General features: G+C 36.8%; 1 protein-coding gene across 1 annotated transcript; it reads right to left on the reverse strand.

The window, feature by feature from the left end:
* Nucleotides 1-5,390: 5,390 nt before the first annotated feature.
* On the reverse strand, nt 5,391-13,166 carry LOC136281735 (uncharacterized). The gene is made up of 4 exons (XM_066168604.1): nt 12,793-13,166; nt 9,516-10,070; nt 7,879-8,142; nt 5,391-7,197 (listed from the first exon to the last, which is right to left on the reverse strand). Exons 1-4 carry the CDS (start codon nt 13,073-13,075, stop codon nt 6,263-6,265), a joined length of 2,037 nt encoding a protein of 678 aa, XP_066024701.1. The 5' UTR covers nt 13,076-13,166; the 3' UTR covers nt 5,391-6,262.
* Between the last annotated feature and the right edge of the window lie 4,924 nt (nt 13,167-18,090).

Raw genomic sequence — 18,090 nt, forward strand, 5'->3', positions numbered from 1 at the left:
ACTCTTGCCCAAGCACAGTCAATCTTCAAAGACATCTTTGTTGCCCTGGCAGAGGATATGGGATTTGATATTGTGTTCTAATTAAACACAAGTTGGAACTCTCCACGCTGCTACTTGAACTAGCTAACTGCTCGAAATTTAAGACAAATTACGCACCAAAAACTAAGGAGCTCATGTAATGTGTAATACGAGCCGCGTTTGCGGACCACTTTATTCATCCATGAACTAATATAAAGTCTACGAAGGTTTGAATGGACCATTGCCATTCTTCATCGATTTTTTTATTAAAGAATTACGGAAATATTAAGAAAACACTACCTTGAAATGTATTTTGTAGCCTAGAAGAACACTGTAAATGGCTGTTAGGCACCCTAAAGTTAAAAACGACCCGATCTAATCTTAATTCGAGAGCTCGAAGAATCCTCTCCTTCGACCGCCATCTTGAAGTCTGCTTTTTAGTCCATAGTTCATTTCACTATATCCCCCAGAAAAAGGGCATAAATACAATTAAATTCTTCCTCAGGGGAGAGGGATTCGAAGTTTCTGTTTCAGTCTCCCAACGGCCGTGAAACAAAATGGCGTCCGAATCGAAACATTGTCGAGTGACGACCTATTTTGCGCCATGGGGGAAGGAAAATCGATTCAAATGTGAAAAATTTTAACATACGTTAGTTCTACTGAACTTCTTCTTCTTGTTTTAGCCTTGCAATGTTGACCCCAAAGCTTGTAACCATTAAGAATTTAACGTAAAGACCCTCCAAACTGCTGCCGTGGCGATTTCCTAACTTTTAGTTATTCATCCACGGACATATGGCCAATGCCGACGCCTTTGCAGGGCTAACTCTTATGAATTAACTATTCCTCAATACGGTTTGGGCGAACTTCATTCAAGTCTTGAAGATTTGGTTTGCCCCATTTCGATTCAAAGTAAGGTAATTAATTTGGGCGTCGTCAAGGGTTACTATAATTTAATTATGGTTGCTATGGCAATGGTATTGCATGGAATGATAGATAATTTCTATAGTGATAACCTCGCCGAAATTTGTTAAATTTGATCTTCTACAACGACCTGGAATGAAAAAATAATTTTTTTGCCTCGTTTTCACGTTGTAACCATGCTTTAACGTGCCTGAGTTTGGCTTGTAGATCTGTGTTGTAAACCCCTTATGAGCCCCTCTGTTTAATTTATATTCGCTTGTGTTGTAAACTGCTAAGAGAAAGTGTTGTAAATTGGTGACAGCAAAAAATTGTGCTTATTTGTATTGGCTTGTTTCGTAAATTGGTTACCACTGAAGGTTGTGTTTCGATTGTGTTCATATTTTGGTTGTTTTGTATATTGGTTATTGCCAAAGACTTGTTTATTATTTACTTGGCTTGTGTTGCACATGTTGTTGGCTCGTTGTTTGCCTCTCATTGGAAAATATACATTGATTTTAAAACATCAACAATCAATTTCTATTTTGTAGAAAAAAAATGACATCCTTAAAAAATAAAAGCAATGGATTGAAAATAACATTATTCTTTGCAGTATGCTAACAGAAAATACAAGTGTGGATAAATAAATGAATAAATATTGTGTGAATGAATAAACCTTTGGTGTTGTGTACATATTTCGTAGAAGGCTTTTTGTATGATGTCTTTATTGATGTTTCTTGGCTTTTTCATCCACAATATCACAAGTATTTACCATTTTTTATGACTGCCTTATCTGCTCGTGTTGTACTTTCAGTCATTTATTCTACTTTCCCAACCTTGTCAAAACTGACTTACTCTACATACTCCTTCAAAATTATATGAGGAGAGATGAACTTGTTCTCATAGGGCATATCAAACAGTGTTCCTCAATTTACATCCGGTAGTTGTAACTGTGGTAATCACTCTGTCATTGTCTTTTCTTTTACCACAACACAAAGAAATATTTAAAAAAACACATTGAGCAAAGGCACACCTTACATTTTATTTCAGCCTTGCCATTTACATTTCTATTAACTGCCCTGATATTTTGGGAAAGTTTTATACAGGAATTGCCTTACCCTGTAACCCCTAAGACTGATTAGTATCTAATAACCCCATATAATATCACCCCTTAATCAAAAATTTAGGTCACATGGATAAAACAAATGATCATGGATGAAAGGTCTTGATTATTAAGAAAATAATTAATTATCATCATCAGCACCTTAATAGGAAATGCATGGGGAACAGTATGGAGAAGGTGCATACTGTATGATGTAACCAGCTGAGTGTAAAGGGTTAAGGAAATGTTTAAGGTCTGTGCAACATTAAATCTCTCTACTTGAGGTGCTCTTTACTTCTTGATGTTATCACTTTGAAATTTGTTTTTCTTTCCTTGAAACAGTAGATAAAAATATGTTAAATACAAAGCCACTGTTCACTTTTGGAGTTTACCTTCAAAAATGTTTTGTTTCCAGCCTGATGTCTGATTTTCTTCATTGAATGTTGTTAAAATTGTGTGCAACTCAACATCACTCGATATTAGAAATTGTATATTATGCTGCTCATGTTTACCGGGTGTTTGTGCTATTAGTTAGACCGTATCTTGCAGGCCTGCCATACTCTGCATGTGTCCACATATGCAGATGAAAGGAAAAAGCTTCGATGTTGGCTCACACTCTAACACTCTTTAGGAAATACCAGTCTATTGTATCTTTGTTTTGGGTTGTTGTTATGTTATCAATGTGCAAAACTAGTTGAGTTATACAATCCAGGTTTTCTATTCAGCATGATGATTAGGTTAAAAAATTTGGCACCAACCATGTATTTTTTTGACATGATAAGCAAAGTCCATATATTTTCTTTATTGATTGCAACAGATTTGATATCTCGAGTACAGAGTTAATTTAGCATAACACATGTGATTTGTCTTTGTTATCATGTGGTGGCAAACCTTGATGTCACAATCTACCTTTGATTGGAATTTTTCATGAAAGGTTGATTGGAGCTATACAATAAGGCTGTTTGAAGGATTGTAAAAATGAGGCCGGATCTCAGCATTTTTCAGCATGAAATAAAATACACCCCTTATGACTAGCATTCTGATCTTGAAATTCTCAATAATTTAAGAACATATGATAAACATTATGATAGTCTACTATTCAAGGGACTTAATCTTGCAAAGAGTAAAAGTTCTCTGAGATCATGTGGTGATGCCCAGCAAGGATTTCTGAGGACGTAACTCCTTGCATTGTGACATTTTCATACTGTACCATTGAGGATTGCCTTGCCAGCGAAGTTCCCTGCGTACAAAGAAACAAAAATTTGTTTCAAATTTATTAAATTATCAAGACTGGCTGACAAATAGAGAAGCCTTGACTGTACTCTGTTCTGTTGGAAAGCACACCGGAAGCAGAAAAACATTAGGTACAAACACAGGCATGCGTATCATGTAAGAATTAATTTTTAACTGTGTGTGTTGCGGTAGGACACTTTGTGAACCTATTGTTTTCATTTTTGGAACAGAAAAAGAGCATAACTTTAAAAAGAATGAAAATATTGTGTTACTTCACCTTAAGGAAAGAAAAAAAGGCTAATTTATCTTAACTCTCACAAGTTCTTTGTGGTCTATTGTCTTTATTGTCTAAATACTTCTCAGTAAAAATGAAATGCATCATTGCCACGCCTAATGTAGTCTCCTTCGCAGCCATTGTCCGGTCTTGCCACACAACGCCCTCTCTTCCCCATTGGAAACAGAGAGCGTTGCGTAACGAGACCAAATAACGTTTGCGAAAGAGTTGACTTACTGCCGTTTTTCCTAACAGAGAGAAAATAAAAATGATTCGTCTACAGTTGGCTGTCTCAAGATAGGATTCCACGTAATTTAACTAAGAAAAGCAAACTAAAACTCTGTGTTATCTTCAATAAACCTAGCCAAACATATATTGCAAATAAATGAATTAAGATACACCGAGCAAGAGAAAGATATTCTAATGCCCAAAATGTGTGATCTGATTAATGCTAGCAACATACCGCTCTACACGCTAACATAGAGTTATTTTTTTGATTAAAAAAATAACTCAATAAAACCGCCGACATGCCATCCTTATTCTATAAATGGTCTATAATCAAGCTGTCCACCGGTAGAGCTTTTAATTCATTTCCATGGTCTCTCTCCTCCGTTTTCCTTTTCTATAATGTTTTTTTCTTCATCTAAATAAAACCGAGTCTTTATCGCTATCTCTCATCAAACAAAATTACAACACAACATGAGCTCATGAGCGAATACACTCTTTGAACGGTCTAAACCATGATGTTTTTGTCACATTTCAAACCTTTCGAAGAAATGGATTTTAAGATTGTGAACAGTTCGGTTTTCGCTTGCATCGAAATGTCCGCCATCACATCAACTTGGATGAGCATCGCAACCGAAAAGAACTATTTCTGGAAGTTAGGAGTCAAAAGGGAGGCATCAATTTAGTTCTCGTCCTTCGTTATCAGCCAGTTTCCTTATACAATGAAGTAAATTTTACCGGTTCCTTTAACCCATATGTTGCTAAAAAAGCCTATTTTGACTTTTAACGATGAAAGGACTCCTATTTCTGTGCAAAAAAACTCGGCCATTCTCTCCATTAATCCACTTTTTACCACGGATCGAAACAGCGACATCCAAAATGACGTACAAGTCAACATACAGCTTCCCTCTAGATTCTGTTTTTAAACGCGTAATAATTATTAATTGCCATCAATTTTAGAAATGACCCCTTTTCGCCCTATTTCAATCGCCAATTATACGTGAAGCTCAAACAATAACGCAAGAGGTTGAAAATTACTGCATTAACAAGCTGCATTTGCGTATTTCTTTGTCTTGTGTCTAATCGAACTCAAGATGAATGCAGTAAAGTTACCCTGCTTTATACCGGAGTGAAATAAACGAAAACGAAGAGGATATGTTTCGAATGTCATAATTGCCTCCCTTTAAATTTTCCTCCAAAAGGACAATTTTATTGACGCTGTTGATTTGAATACAGAGCTATCAGGATTAAACCTCACAGAAATAACGGCCAAGGCTTTAGGCAAAAAAAAAATCTGTACGCATTCATTTGCAGCTTCTTGTCACTGAAAGTCATACTGATCGTCGTCATCCATTCACAAAGCTTCCTCAGTATGTTGGTCTCGTCATCTTCTTCTGATTTTGATATGAGCTTAGTTCTTGTTATCTAATGGGATCAGGGGAAACGGGGTATGGCATTGCAAACTGAGGTAGGAAAAGGGAAAAATAATGAAAGGAAGGAAGTACACCACAACTAACTTTAGACCAAAGCTGAAAAACTTTATACGGATCTGAAGTTAATTTTCTACCTTCAACCAATATCAGTCACTCTCGTCTAAATTCCCTGACACTACCATAGCCGTGCGTGACAACAATAGAAAACACATACATATTTGCCATCGCGTGCTCACTGGAGGCTGCACAACATGTTTATTGAATAAAACTAACACAGCAACGTTTTGTTAACCCATTCAGTTTCAAAACATAGCTATCAGGACTAGACTTCATAGAAATATATAGAGGCCGAGATTATGAGCAGAATTGTGCACGCGTTCATTTACAGCTTGTCGTCGTTGACAGTCACAGTGATAATCGTCATACATATATTGACTCTAGTAATCCGTTGTCTTGGATCGCAAGTAACGCAATCGACCTTCATCATTTATTATGAATCGTTTGGAAATACCGTGGCTACATCCTGGATTCGTTGTAATTTATGCCATAGTATTCCCGAAAACTGATTTTGATGGCCGAGTTAAATTTTTGTTGAAGATTATGCGATTTCTTGTTGGTAAAAAATAATTTTCCAAAGCTTATTTTCAGTTCATCTGTACGTTGTTAGTGATTACTAAGATACAAGGAGTAGGTCAGTTTCATAAACTCACCCTTATCGCTGTCGAAGATGTATCCACTCGGACGAATTTACGAACCTATATTTATTTAATTAAAGAGTAATTATAAACCTATTCTAAAATAACTTTAATGAAACTCGATCTGCAAAAAAAAGTGGAACCGTTACTTGGACAGTCTATAGTAGATAAAATCACAAATCTTCTGTTCCTTACAAGTGGAATCATGCAAACTCTGTGAACATATGTAAACGCAAAAACATATTTATGAAATATTACACATACATTTATAAACATCACAGCATTTTTTCAAATCAGATTTTTTCTGATAGCTACGATCATTTCTTGCGAATATCGACAGTGGACTGGCAGTTACACATTCAGAAGCAGTCATTTGACATTTTTCTCAGTCCTTTGAATTACGCCCCAGAGAGCTAAATCCTAACGCTTTTTTTGTTTTTTCTAGCGCTCTTTCCGTTGTTTGTTTGATAGCATTAGCAGCAGCATTAGCAGCATTAGCAGCTTGCTCTATTTTTCCACTTCCTTTTATAATAGCTTCAAATTTGTCTGAGTCATATAAAGTGATGTACAAGTCACCATCAGCCTTCCTCATTTGTAGATCATCGATAATGCATTTAGGGATACAGTTATTTCTATATTTATACTTTACATCGTTGTCTTCAAACGATACCTTTCCGTTGCGAACATGAGTTTTTAATAAAAGCTTTTTTCCAGTATCAAGCTGTATTTCCTCATCCAACGTAAATTGTTTCAAATTGTGATCAACATAACACTTAGTTGACCCATTACTGAGCTTAATGACTCTTATTCCAACAAGAGGTTTGTTCCGGAATCTGTATAACAGGCTCCCTTGGATGTCATCCGGAACTTGAAATTCAGGGTCCCATATTTGAAGGTCCTCTTGCCGATAAGATATCTTTCCGTAACGAACGAAACTTCTTAGGACAACAACAGGAGGGGGTCTTTCTGAGAACTGTGTCCCCAGGACCAGCTGCTGACTATTTTGAGCACTCATCTCATCAATACTTTTCCTTTCTGAGGAATTCCTTTGAAGATAGTTTTCGCTTAAGTTGTATGAATATGTGGACAACGAGTAAGCGTTTACATCCTGTTCTTGAGAGATAAACTGTGTATTTGGCGTAGAACATGTCATTGGAAGATTCAAAACTTGGCTGCACAAAATATCTGGATCCATAGCCAGCTTTCCATTGTTTAATGTTGCAACAAACGTTTTCTCTAGCTTATTGATTTGCCCAATAAACTCATTGTATGTATTTGTTGTTGATTGCCCATTGCAAACCAAGATAATGACTTTTTCAACTGTGAAGAGAAAACAGAAAAAATCTCAAGTAAGGACTGCTGTGTTCATTTCTTCACACCGATTGAGCCGTAATTCAATTACAATTATAAGGATTTTGTTTCAAGAATTGAGCTGAGTTGTTCCAACACTATCAGTACCAGCACCCTTTCTGTCACTGTATTAGTTGAAAACTAACGTGACAGAAAATCTATATACAGCTAACAAAGCATTAGTATTACTCGTGTTTCGAAGAACCATGGCCGAATCAGGTTCCATGGTCCAAAGGGGGCTTAGAGCTACCTCAAATATTTGTTACTATGCCTGTGTTTATAGCAGTTCAGTGAATGCAAAAAGTTGATCTACCTTAACGAAAAAATAAACTCAGTACAAAATTCAGAGGAGGAGCCGCTAACGATCGGATGTAATCACTATGCACTTTTTGTAAACTACAGTGGGATGATCATCCCTTTCCTAGACCTCCTCTACCCGCTCTCCAAGAAAATAATTTATCAACTCAAGCATTCAGCGGTAAGATTGTCTTTTTGTCAGACGAAGATAATGTTTTTGATTAAATGCACCGAAAAGGAACTAAATTGTTGACAACGAAATAATTCAAGGGGTTAAAAGTATGGTAATGAGAAAAAAACGTGGTATGAAGGATTTTTATGAGAGTAACTTATCAGTGCAATCGGAAGACTTACCGACTTTATCCACTGCAAGTCTTACAAGTCGCTGTAATTCCTTTGATCTTTGATCGTCACAACCATCCCTCACGGTATAACCGTCCACCACCAACATAGCGAATCTGAAGTGATAGTCCCTCAGATATTCTTCAACTTCGGTGATTGGGAGGTTGCCAACGAAAGGATCCTTTGACAAGCGAAGGCTGGGAAGAACTCTTGCAAAAACCTTTTTCGCATCATCCACAGACTCACATGACACATTACAGCCAAGAATCGACAATTCTAAAGAGAGAGAGACGGAAAGTCGTACACTTAAAGATTATCTTGAGGAAGAAGTATGCATATTGAGATCCCAATGAGTAACTCAACCTGGCTAAATGTGCTTAAAACTCGAACATAAACGCCGTCATTTTGAAACTAACAAAGTTAGCTGGCCACACGAGCAAAACCACCCCGAAAAAACAATTTCTTTTAAATAATTTATTTTCGAGTGGCTCTTGATTAATCGAACAGATCTCCATGAGATGAAAAGAAAAGAATCTATATTTGGAACTGAGAAAGGTGGTCGGCCAGGTTGCTGGGCAAGGTTAAAACATGGCAAGCGTCCATAATCAACTATAAGCTCAGTTGAAGACAATTGTTTTAAGTTAGGATACTGTCGATGGTAAAGATAAAAATTTGATGGTTTTTGGAGCATGATTCTCCTTTAACCGTGTGTGCATGGCTGCCAAATAATGGCGGTCAGTGCGTTGGAACCAACAGACTTCCTTCTGTTGGTAAATGAGAAGCCGACACAGCACAAAGAAACTCCCACGAGAAAAGTTCTGCAAACCAGAAATTGGAATTTAGAATTAGCTGAAACAAGACGCTAATAGTTTTCATGGGTAGACGATTAACAAAAATTTGCTTGGTGAAAGTCTTCATAAAGTTTCCGATATGGATCAAAGAGTTGAAAACATATGGGCAATTGACCTCAGCACTTAAAAAGGTACCATTTGGCCATGCCCCCAGCAGAGGTAGTAGTTTAGCAGTCCACCTCCTACTACCTTCTCAAACTACATACCTTGGAGACTTCAAGTGGGCAAAATGACAAGAGTTACCGAGAAATTGTGCTTTCGTCGGCTTTATCACCTTTCAGGTAATGCGCAGATTAATTCGGAGCTTCGACATTCCCTCCGGGCAACCCGCGGTAATTTGACCGTCATCCTTATCCGGGGTGGGGAATTTGAACATTTTTGGCTGGGATGGGGAATTTCAACCGGAATAAAAGTTTTTATTTTTAAAAATAGAGAGAGTTTGAAGGTATAGAGTTCACTTTCGCGGGCGAATTCCTCAGAAGGAAAGGTCTGCAAGGTCTAGTTTTTAAAGCTTGGTAAATGAGTAGAAAGTCGCGGTCGCTGATTCCGCCTTTTACAAATAAAAATTCACGCCACTTAGGGTGGGCATTTGAAAATAATTTTGGGCCCGGAACAGGAATTTGAACATACCAATCTTCAAAAGGAATCCTCAAAACAGGAATTTGAACATACCAATCTTCAAAAGTTTAAATCCAGAGGGGGCTTCCTAGATGTTGAAGCTTCCAATTGATCGACGCATAGGTGGAGAAGGTGCCTAAATATTTTCCTCTAAATTTATTTTTAAGATTTTATTCTAACCAATGGTTTCTCCGGTACGTGGACGAACAATTTCCTCAGACCCGGCTCCTTGATTATTAGCAGTTGTTGTGCTTGCCTTCTTCCTCGAAATATTGCTGCCCTCGGCTCTACTATCAAGAGTCTTCCATTCTTTGATCTCCCTTGCTCCAGTTACAGCTTCATAGTGACGCAGGGAACTTTCTGGTTTAAGTGGCGGTTCTGATTCATAATGTTGTTCGCCTGACAAGGAAAAACATCTACGAAACGGAGGTATCACCTCCTCCAATCTTGATGGCGGTGGTGTTGCTGCCTCTGGTTGTTCCTTTTGCTGATCCGGCTGATATTCGAACTTTAGTCCTTTCTTGTTTGGATCAAAGTGGTGCAACAGAGCTTCTTCGTGAATCACTCGATGTTGTTTGTTCCAAGAAAAGATGAAGCTCTTTCTGCCATCAAGATACTCTTCGCTGAACTGTGAGAAAACTTTCCTTTTCGCCCAACGTGAAATAACCTCACGTTCCTCTTCGTCTTCGCCCTTGTATTTGTTATCTCCCCCAATAACGATGATGACATCTCCACCTGATAATAAAGCAGATTGAAATGTAAAAAGGCGTAACAGTACATATTTCCACACGATATGCAACTTCCAATGTTTTGTTGTTGGCCAGTGTATTTGTATCTCCCATGTCAGACACGCTTAATCAAATTCCTTCCTAACGACCAGATGTAAAATATGAAACAATGCGCCCCTTTGACTGAGCACCTGGTGTTACCGCCCTGCCGATATTTTAAATTGTAGCAATGATTTTTGTACGTTTAGTTTTTTTATATTTTTATATTTTTTTTGCTGCTGTTTTTTCAATTGTATTTTGCTTACTTTCATACGTCTTATACATGAGCCTCGGGCTCGAATACACAGAGCAACCTGATCCAACGCATTAACATTAATATTGATACATGTATAATTCGTATTGCACGAAAGAGACCTGACATAAACTATTTGATTAACGAAGTGTTTATGCAAAGGCCCTTGAGAAGTCTTCGGAATCTCATTTGGTTACTATTTCTGTACATTTTATTTGTGCTCGTGGAAATAAAACAAAGTATCTCGTTTCTAACAAAAGGCAAATAAAGTTTAAGAGCTAATGTCAACATGCATCAGACAAACAGCAACAAGTCACCCAAAATTTGCTTACAATCCTACTTTCATATTTTGTAGCCCAATATGTCCTAGTGTTGATGCTACTTTTCGACATAGGGAAAGCATGTCGGACAAAACTATTTACCAAAAAATAAATATTTCTTTGCCAACTTCAATAATGACAGGGGATTAAGTTTAGATGATAAAACAAAGGATTATGTCCATAGAAATACCGGACGTGTAGTATATTCGTTACATGAGGTCACACAACTCGGGTAATATTCACTGTTAAAATTTGCATATTTGAGCGGTCGAACGAAAAAAACTATTTCTCGAAAACTAAAATATGTTTTCAAAAAAAACTACACCACAATTATTCGAACATATTGGGCTAAAAAATATGAAAGTAGGAGTGAAAACGAATTTTGGGCGACTTTCCAAAATATTTCAAATTTGTTCGATGGATGCTGACATCCTCTCCTAACATGTCATCGAAATAACACTATGTTTCTTGGTTTATCTATGGTAATCGGAGGTCCATTTCTTGTTACCCACAAAATTTCCTTTCATAATTCGAACGTTTATTCAAATTAATTTCATTTGCTTTAAAAAAGCGTTTTGAACCCATGTCAGTGGTATAGATAACTGCTGATAGCTGACAAATGTTCACCTTTCCAATTCGGTTTCAATGGTAAACTGTTTTATCATATCAATTCTGCGTAGGAATATGCCTTGGCTGCTCAAAATCAGTATCCGAAGAGAGGCACCTCTGATTTGTTCAGCATTCATCATTATGAGGAATTAATTCAATGTTCCCTTAGCCATTGAAGCAAAATGGCTTTTAAATATAAATTTGCTTTCACTCTTTAACTCATACAATCCTGAAGGTCCCTGACGGTTTCACTTACAGTCGCATGCAGTTGATTTTCTTACACCCAACTTGAACGAGTGGCATGCAAATGAAAATGTAAATAAATTACGGTATTCCCGGACTCTATACGTTTTTTATTACTTTTCAGAGCAAATACGAACAATCCGGCTTCAGAATTAAATGACAAGCAATGAGTCATGTAAATCTTATATCTTAGTGGTTTGAACGATCGACGTTAAACCACGTATTCAAGCCGACACATACGCACACGCAAATTGGGTTAAACCTCAAAAAAACGAATTAAAATTGTCCCAAGATTCTTGGAAACAGTTCCTTTTGTCTAATTTGTCTTATCATAAGCATTTGCCGGAAGTTTGCTTCCGTCTTCATTTAGGAAAGGAAAAAATAAAATCAAAATTTATAAAATAAATGCAAGCACATTACCTTACATCGCCTAAAATTTTGATCGCCAACAAAAGAAGGAAAACAGATTATCGGAAACGGTTTTAGTCGCTTCCGCTTAAATCGTCCGCCGCTTTATCCACCGAATCACATCGCGTTAGTTTTATACAGTCGATTTCTTAGTTGCCAAATTAATCATACAAGGAAGAGATTTTTCCTTTCTTGCTCGGCAGTATGGAATCCTAGATTATAATTCTGAACTCTTTTAATGGAAACTTCTACTTCTCTAATCCTGCTCGTAATAACAACCCAGTGCGCATACTCGTAATGCAATATAAGACACTACAGGCAGCAAATAAAAACGGGTTCACAACTGAATAAAAAGACACAAACAACCCAGTCTCAAGCCGATTATCTGTTGCCTTCATTAAACCATTGTGTACCTTGTTCCAAGTTATTGTCAAGAAGCATTTGAGTGCATTTTTTTTCCTCAGCGTAGGTATCTCAAACAAAGTGAATTTATATTTCTGTACCGAGAATTCGAAGCCGGGTTTCGATTTCCTCGCTCGTAACAGATCCTCGACGACGCATGAAACAACTAGTCGCACTTTACCAATTTCCAGAGCAAGTCCGAGAACCTCCAACCTCGATGTACATCTACTCTAATTTACTTTCGCTTTCGACTCATATGTCTAATGGGCCTTTGTTAGGGAAAATGTACAACAGTTCCGCAGTAAATTTTATAAACTTGCGATTGCTTTTGTCAAAGAAATCGCTGCCTGCTGAACAACGCATTATTAAGCAAAATTAAATGTGTTTGTGACAAACACAATTAAATAATGATAAATAATGATAAAAAAAAAACTGAAAATGTTTCAGCTCCTTACCAGTTGCTTTTAGTAAAGACCGGTATATTTTGGTGTAGCCAAATCCCGCGCCGTCCTCGTTTATCGAGAGTACACATTCGTGTGCATGAACCACGAAAAAGGCCATATCCATCGCTAAGATGGGAATTCTGTCGACCATTTCAGACATTTTAGGAAGTCTGAAATAGTGCTTCTCAACAAGTTCAACATGGATGCCACATTTCTCCAGCAATTTTTCAACAGGCTCTAACTTGTATGTGTTATCACAGTTGAAAAGATGAATTCGCTTTTTAAACTGAGACATCTTAGCTTTTTTGAATGTAGTTGTCGATAAAACCTGGCACAATTCGCTGAAATGGAAGGAGGAAATTCAACGACGTAACATTGCAAGGAAACCCGACACTATCCTTGATTGACTTTTATTGCACGAAAACATCACGCAACAGACTGCAAACACATAACACCAATGCCAAACAATTTCAAAGGTGTTCAGAGTCCAAGGTTCCTTGCTAAGCCGGTCAGCGGTACTAAGGCTGTGCATATTTAGTGCAAAGATAAATTCTTCACTATTCTGTGATTTTGCTCATCCATCCTTTTAAGGTTTAATTTGTTACTTCATGGAACTGTATTGAGCAGTGGTGAACCAAGTGTATGTATCTATTTCATTAGCTCATATTATAAAGCGCTTGGTGAGCGCTAAATACTCTTGATCAGTGTCACACTTGCTGCCTATTGTTTTAAAACTATCCGTTTATTTTTTTGGCTTGTAGATCTGTATTGTAAACTCTTTACGTTTAATTTATATTCGCTTGTGTTGTAAACTGCTGAGAGAAAGTGTTGTAAATTGGTGACAGCAAAAAAATTGTGCTTATTTGTACTGGCTTTGGCTTGTAGATCTGTGTTGTAAACTCTTTATGAGCCCCTCTGTTTAATTTATATTCGCTTGTGTTGTAAACTGCTGAGAGAAAGTGTTGTAAATTGGTGACAGCAAAAAAATTGTGCTTATTTGTACTGGCTTTGGCTTGTAGATCTGTGTTGTAAACTCTTTATGAGCCCCTCTGTTTAATTTATATTCGCTTGTGTTGTAAACTGCTGAGAGAAAGTGTTGTAAATTGGTGACAGCAAAAAAATTGTGCTTATTTGTACTGGCTTGTGTCATTGTCATTGAACCACTGAAGGTTGTGTTTCGATTGTGTTCATATTTTGGTTGTTTTGTTTATTGGTTATTGCCAAAGACTTGTTTATTATTTACTTGGCTTGTGTTGCACGTGTTGTTGGCTCGTTGTTTGCCTCTCATTTGAAAATATACATTGATTTTAAAACATCAACAATCAATTTCTATTTTGTAGAAAAAAAATTGACATCCTTAAAAAACAAAGCCAATGGATTGAAAATAACATTATTCTTTGGGGTATGCTAACAGAAAATACATGTGTGGATAAATAAATGAATAAATAATGTGTGAATGAATATACCTTTGGTGTTGTGTACATATTTCGTAGAAGGCTTGTTGTTGTATGATGTCTTTATTGATGTTTCTTGACTTTTTCATCCACAATATCACAAGTATTTACCATTTTTTTATGACTGCCTTATCTGCTCATGTTGTACTTTCAGTCATTTTTTCTACTTTCCCAACCTTGTCAAAACTGACTTATTCTACATACTCCTTCAAAATTATATGAGGAGAGATGAATTTGTTCTCATTAAGGGCATATCAAACAGAGTGTTCCTCAATTTACATCCGGTAGTTGTAACTGTGGTAATCACTCTGTCATTGTATTTTCTTTTACCACAACACAAAGTAAGATTTAAAAAAAAAAACACATTGAGCAGAGGCTCACCTTACATTTTATTTCAGCCTTCCCATTTACATTTCTATTAACTGCCCTGATATTTTGGGAAAGTTTTATACAGGATTTGCCTTACCCTGTAACCCCTAAGAGGGATTAGTATCTAATAACCCCCTACAATATCATTCCTTAATCAAAAATTTAGGTCACACGAATAAAGCAAATGATCATGGATGAAAGGTCTTGATTATTAAGAAAATAATTAATTATCATCATCAGCACCTTAATAGGAAATGCATGGGGAACAGTATGGAGAATATGCATACTGTATGATGTAACCAGCTGGGTGTAAAGGGTTAAGGAAATGTTTAAGGTCTGTGCAGCATTAAATCTCTCTACTTGAGGTGCTCCTTACTTCTTGATGTTATCACTTTGAAATTTGTTTTTCTTTACTTGAAACAGTAGATAAAAATATGTTAAATACAAAGCCACTGTTCATATGTTCACTTATGAATCACTTTTGGAGTTTAACTTCAAAAATGTTTTCTTTCCAGCCTGATGACCAACTGCTTTTTCTTCATTGAATGTTGTTAAAATTGTGTGCAACTCTACATCACTTGATATTAGAAATTGTGTATTATGCTGCTCATGTTTATCAGGTGTTTATGCTACTAGTAAGACCGCATCTTGCAGGCCTGTCATACTCTGCATGTGTCCACATATGCTGTACAGATGAAAGGAAAAAGCTTCGATGTTGGCTCAAAACACTCTTTGGGAAATGCCAGTCTATTGTATCTTTGTTTTGGGTTGTTGTTATGTTATCAATGTGCAAAAATAGTTGAGTTACACAATCCAGGTTTTCTATTCAGCATGATTAGGTCAAAAAAGTTGGCACCAACCATCTATTTTTTTGACATGATATGCCAAGTCCATATATTTTCTTTATTGATTGCAACAGATTTGCTATCTCAAGTACAGAGTTAATTTAGAATAACATATATGTGATTTCTCTTTGTTATCATGTGGTGGCAAACCTTGATGTCACAATCTACCTTTGATTGAAATTTTTCATGAAAGGTTAATTGGAGCCATACAATAAGGCTGTTTGATGGGTTGTAAAAATGAGGCCGGATCTCAACATTTTTCAGCATGAAATAAAATACACCCCTCATGACTAGCAATCTGACCTTGAAATTCTCAATAATTTAGGAACATATGATAAATATTATGATAGTCTACTATTCAAGGAACTTAATCTTGCAAAGAGTAAAAGTTCTCTGAGATCATGTGGTGATGCCCAGCAAGGATTTCTGAGGACGTAACTCCTTGCATTGTGACATTTTCACACTGTACCATTGAGGATTGCCTTGCCAGCGAAGTTCCCTGCGCACAAACAAACGAAAATTTGTTTCAAATTTATTAAATTATCAAGACTGGTTGACAAATAGAGAAGCCTTGGCTGTACTCTGTTCTGTTGGGAAGCACACCAGAAGCAGAAAAAAACATTAGGTACAAACACAGGCATGCGTATCATGCAAGAATTAATTTTTAACTGGGTGTGTTGCGGTAGGACACTTTGTGAACCTATTGTTTTCATTTTTGGAACAGAAAAAGAGCATAACTTTAAAAAGAATGAAAATATTGTGTTACTTCTCCTTAAGGAAAGAAAAAAGGCTAATTTATCTTAACTCTCACAAGTTCTTTGTGGTCTATTTTCTTTATTGTCTAAATACTTCTCAGTAAAAATGAAATGCATCATTGCCACGCCTACTGTAGTCTCCTTCGCAGCCATTGTCCGGTCTTGCCACACAACGCCCTCTCTTCCCCATTGGAAAGAGATTGCGTTGCGTAACGAGACCAAATAACGTTTGCGAAAGAGTTGACTTACTGCCGTTTTTCCTAACAGTGAGTAAATAAAAATGATTCGTCCACAGTTGGCTGCCTCAAAATATGATTCCACGTAATTTAAATAAGAAAAGCAAACTAAAACTCTGTGTTAATCTTCAATAGACCTAGCCAAACATATATTGCAAATAAATTAATCAAGATACACTGAGCAAGAGAAAGATATTCTAATGCCCAAAATGTGTGATCTGATGGTGCGAGCAACATACCGCTCTACACGCTAACATAGTTATTTTTTTGATTTAAAAAATAACTCAAAAAACCCGCCGAGATGCCATCCTTATTCTATAAATGGTCTATAATCAAGCTGTCCACCGGTAGAGCTTTTAATTCATTTCCGTGGTCTCTCTCTTCCGTTTTCCTTTTCTATAATGTTTTTTCTTCATCTAAGTAAAACCGAGTCTTTATCGCTATCTCTCATCAAACAAAATTACAACACAACATGAGCCCATGAGCGAATATACTCTTTGAAAGGTTTAAACCATGATATTTTTGTCACATTCAAACCTTTCGAAGAAATGGATTTTGAGATTGTGAACAGTTCGGTTTTCGCTTGCATCGAGACGTCCGCCATCACATCAACTTGGATGAGCACCGCAACCGATAAGAACTATTTCTGGAGGTTAAGAGTCAAACACAAAAGGAAGACATCAATTTAGTTCTCGTCCTTCGTTATCAGCCAGTTTCCTTATACACTGAAGTAAATTTTATCAGTTCCTTTAACCTATATGTTGCTAAAAAAGCCTCTTTTAACTTAAACGGTTAAAGGACTCCTATTTCTGTGCAAAAAAACTCTGCCATTGTATCCATTACTCCACTTTTTACCACGGATCAAACCGTCCTGCGACATCCAAAATGACGTACAAGTAAACATACAGCTTCCCTCTAGATTCTGTTTTTAAACGAGGAATAATTATTAATTGCCATTAATTTTAGAAATGACCCTTCTATGCCCTCTTTCAATCGCCAATTGTACGTGAAGCTCAGACAATAACGCAAGAGGCTGGAAATTATTGCATGAACAAGCGTCATTTGCATATTTCTTTGTCTTGTGTCTAATCGAACTCAAGATGAATGCAGTCAAGTAACCCTGCTTTATGCCGGAGGGAAATAAACGGAAAAGAAGAGGATATGTTTTGAATGTCATAATTGCCTCCCTTTAAATTTTCCTGCGAAAGGACAATTTTATTGACACTGTTGATTTGAATACAGAGCTATCGGGATTAAACCTCACAGAAATAAAGGCCGAGGCTTTAGGCAAAAAAAAAATCTGTGCGCATTCATTTGCAGCTTCTCATCACTGAAAATCATACTGATCGTTGTCATCCATTCACAAAGCTTCCTCAGTATACTGGTCTCGTCATCTTCTTCTGATCTTGAGATGAGCTTAGTTCTTGTTATCTAATAGGATCAGGGGAAACGGGTTATGGCATTGCAAACTGAGTTAGGAAAAGGGAAAAATAATGAAAGGAAGGAAGTACACCACAACTAACTTTAGACTAAAGCTGAAAAACATTATACGGATCTGAAGTTAATTTTCCACCTTCAACCAGTATCAGTCGCTCTCGTCTAAATTCCCTGACACCACCATAGCCGTGCGTGACAACAACAGAAAACACAT

The sequence above is a fragment of the Pocillopora verrucosa genome, chromosome 6 (genome assembly GCF_036669915.1).
Source record: "Pocillopora verrucosa isolate sample1 chromosome 6, ASM3666991v2, whole genome shotgun sequence".
In the NCBI taxonomy this organism is placed as follows: domain Eukaryota; kingdom Metazoa; phylum Cnidaria; class Anthozoa; order Scleractinia; family Pocilloporidae; genus Pocillopora; species Pocillopora verrucosa.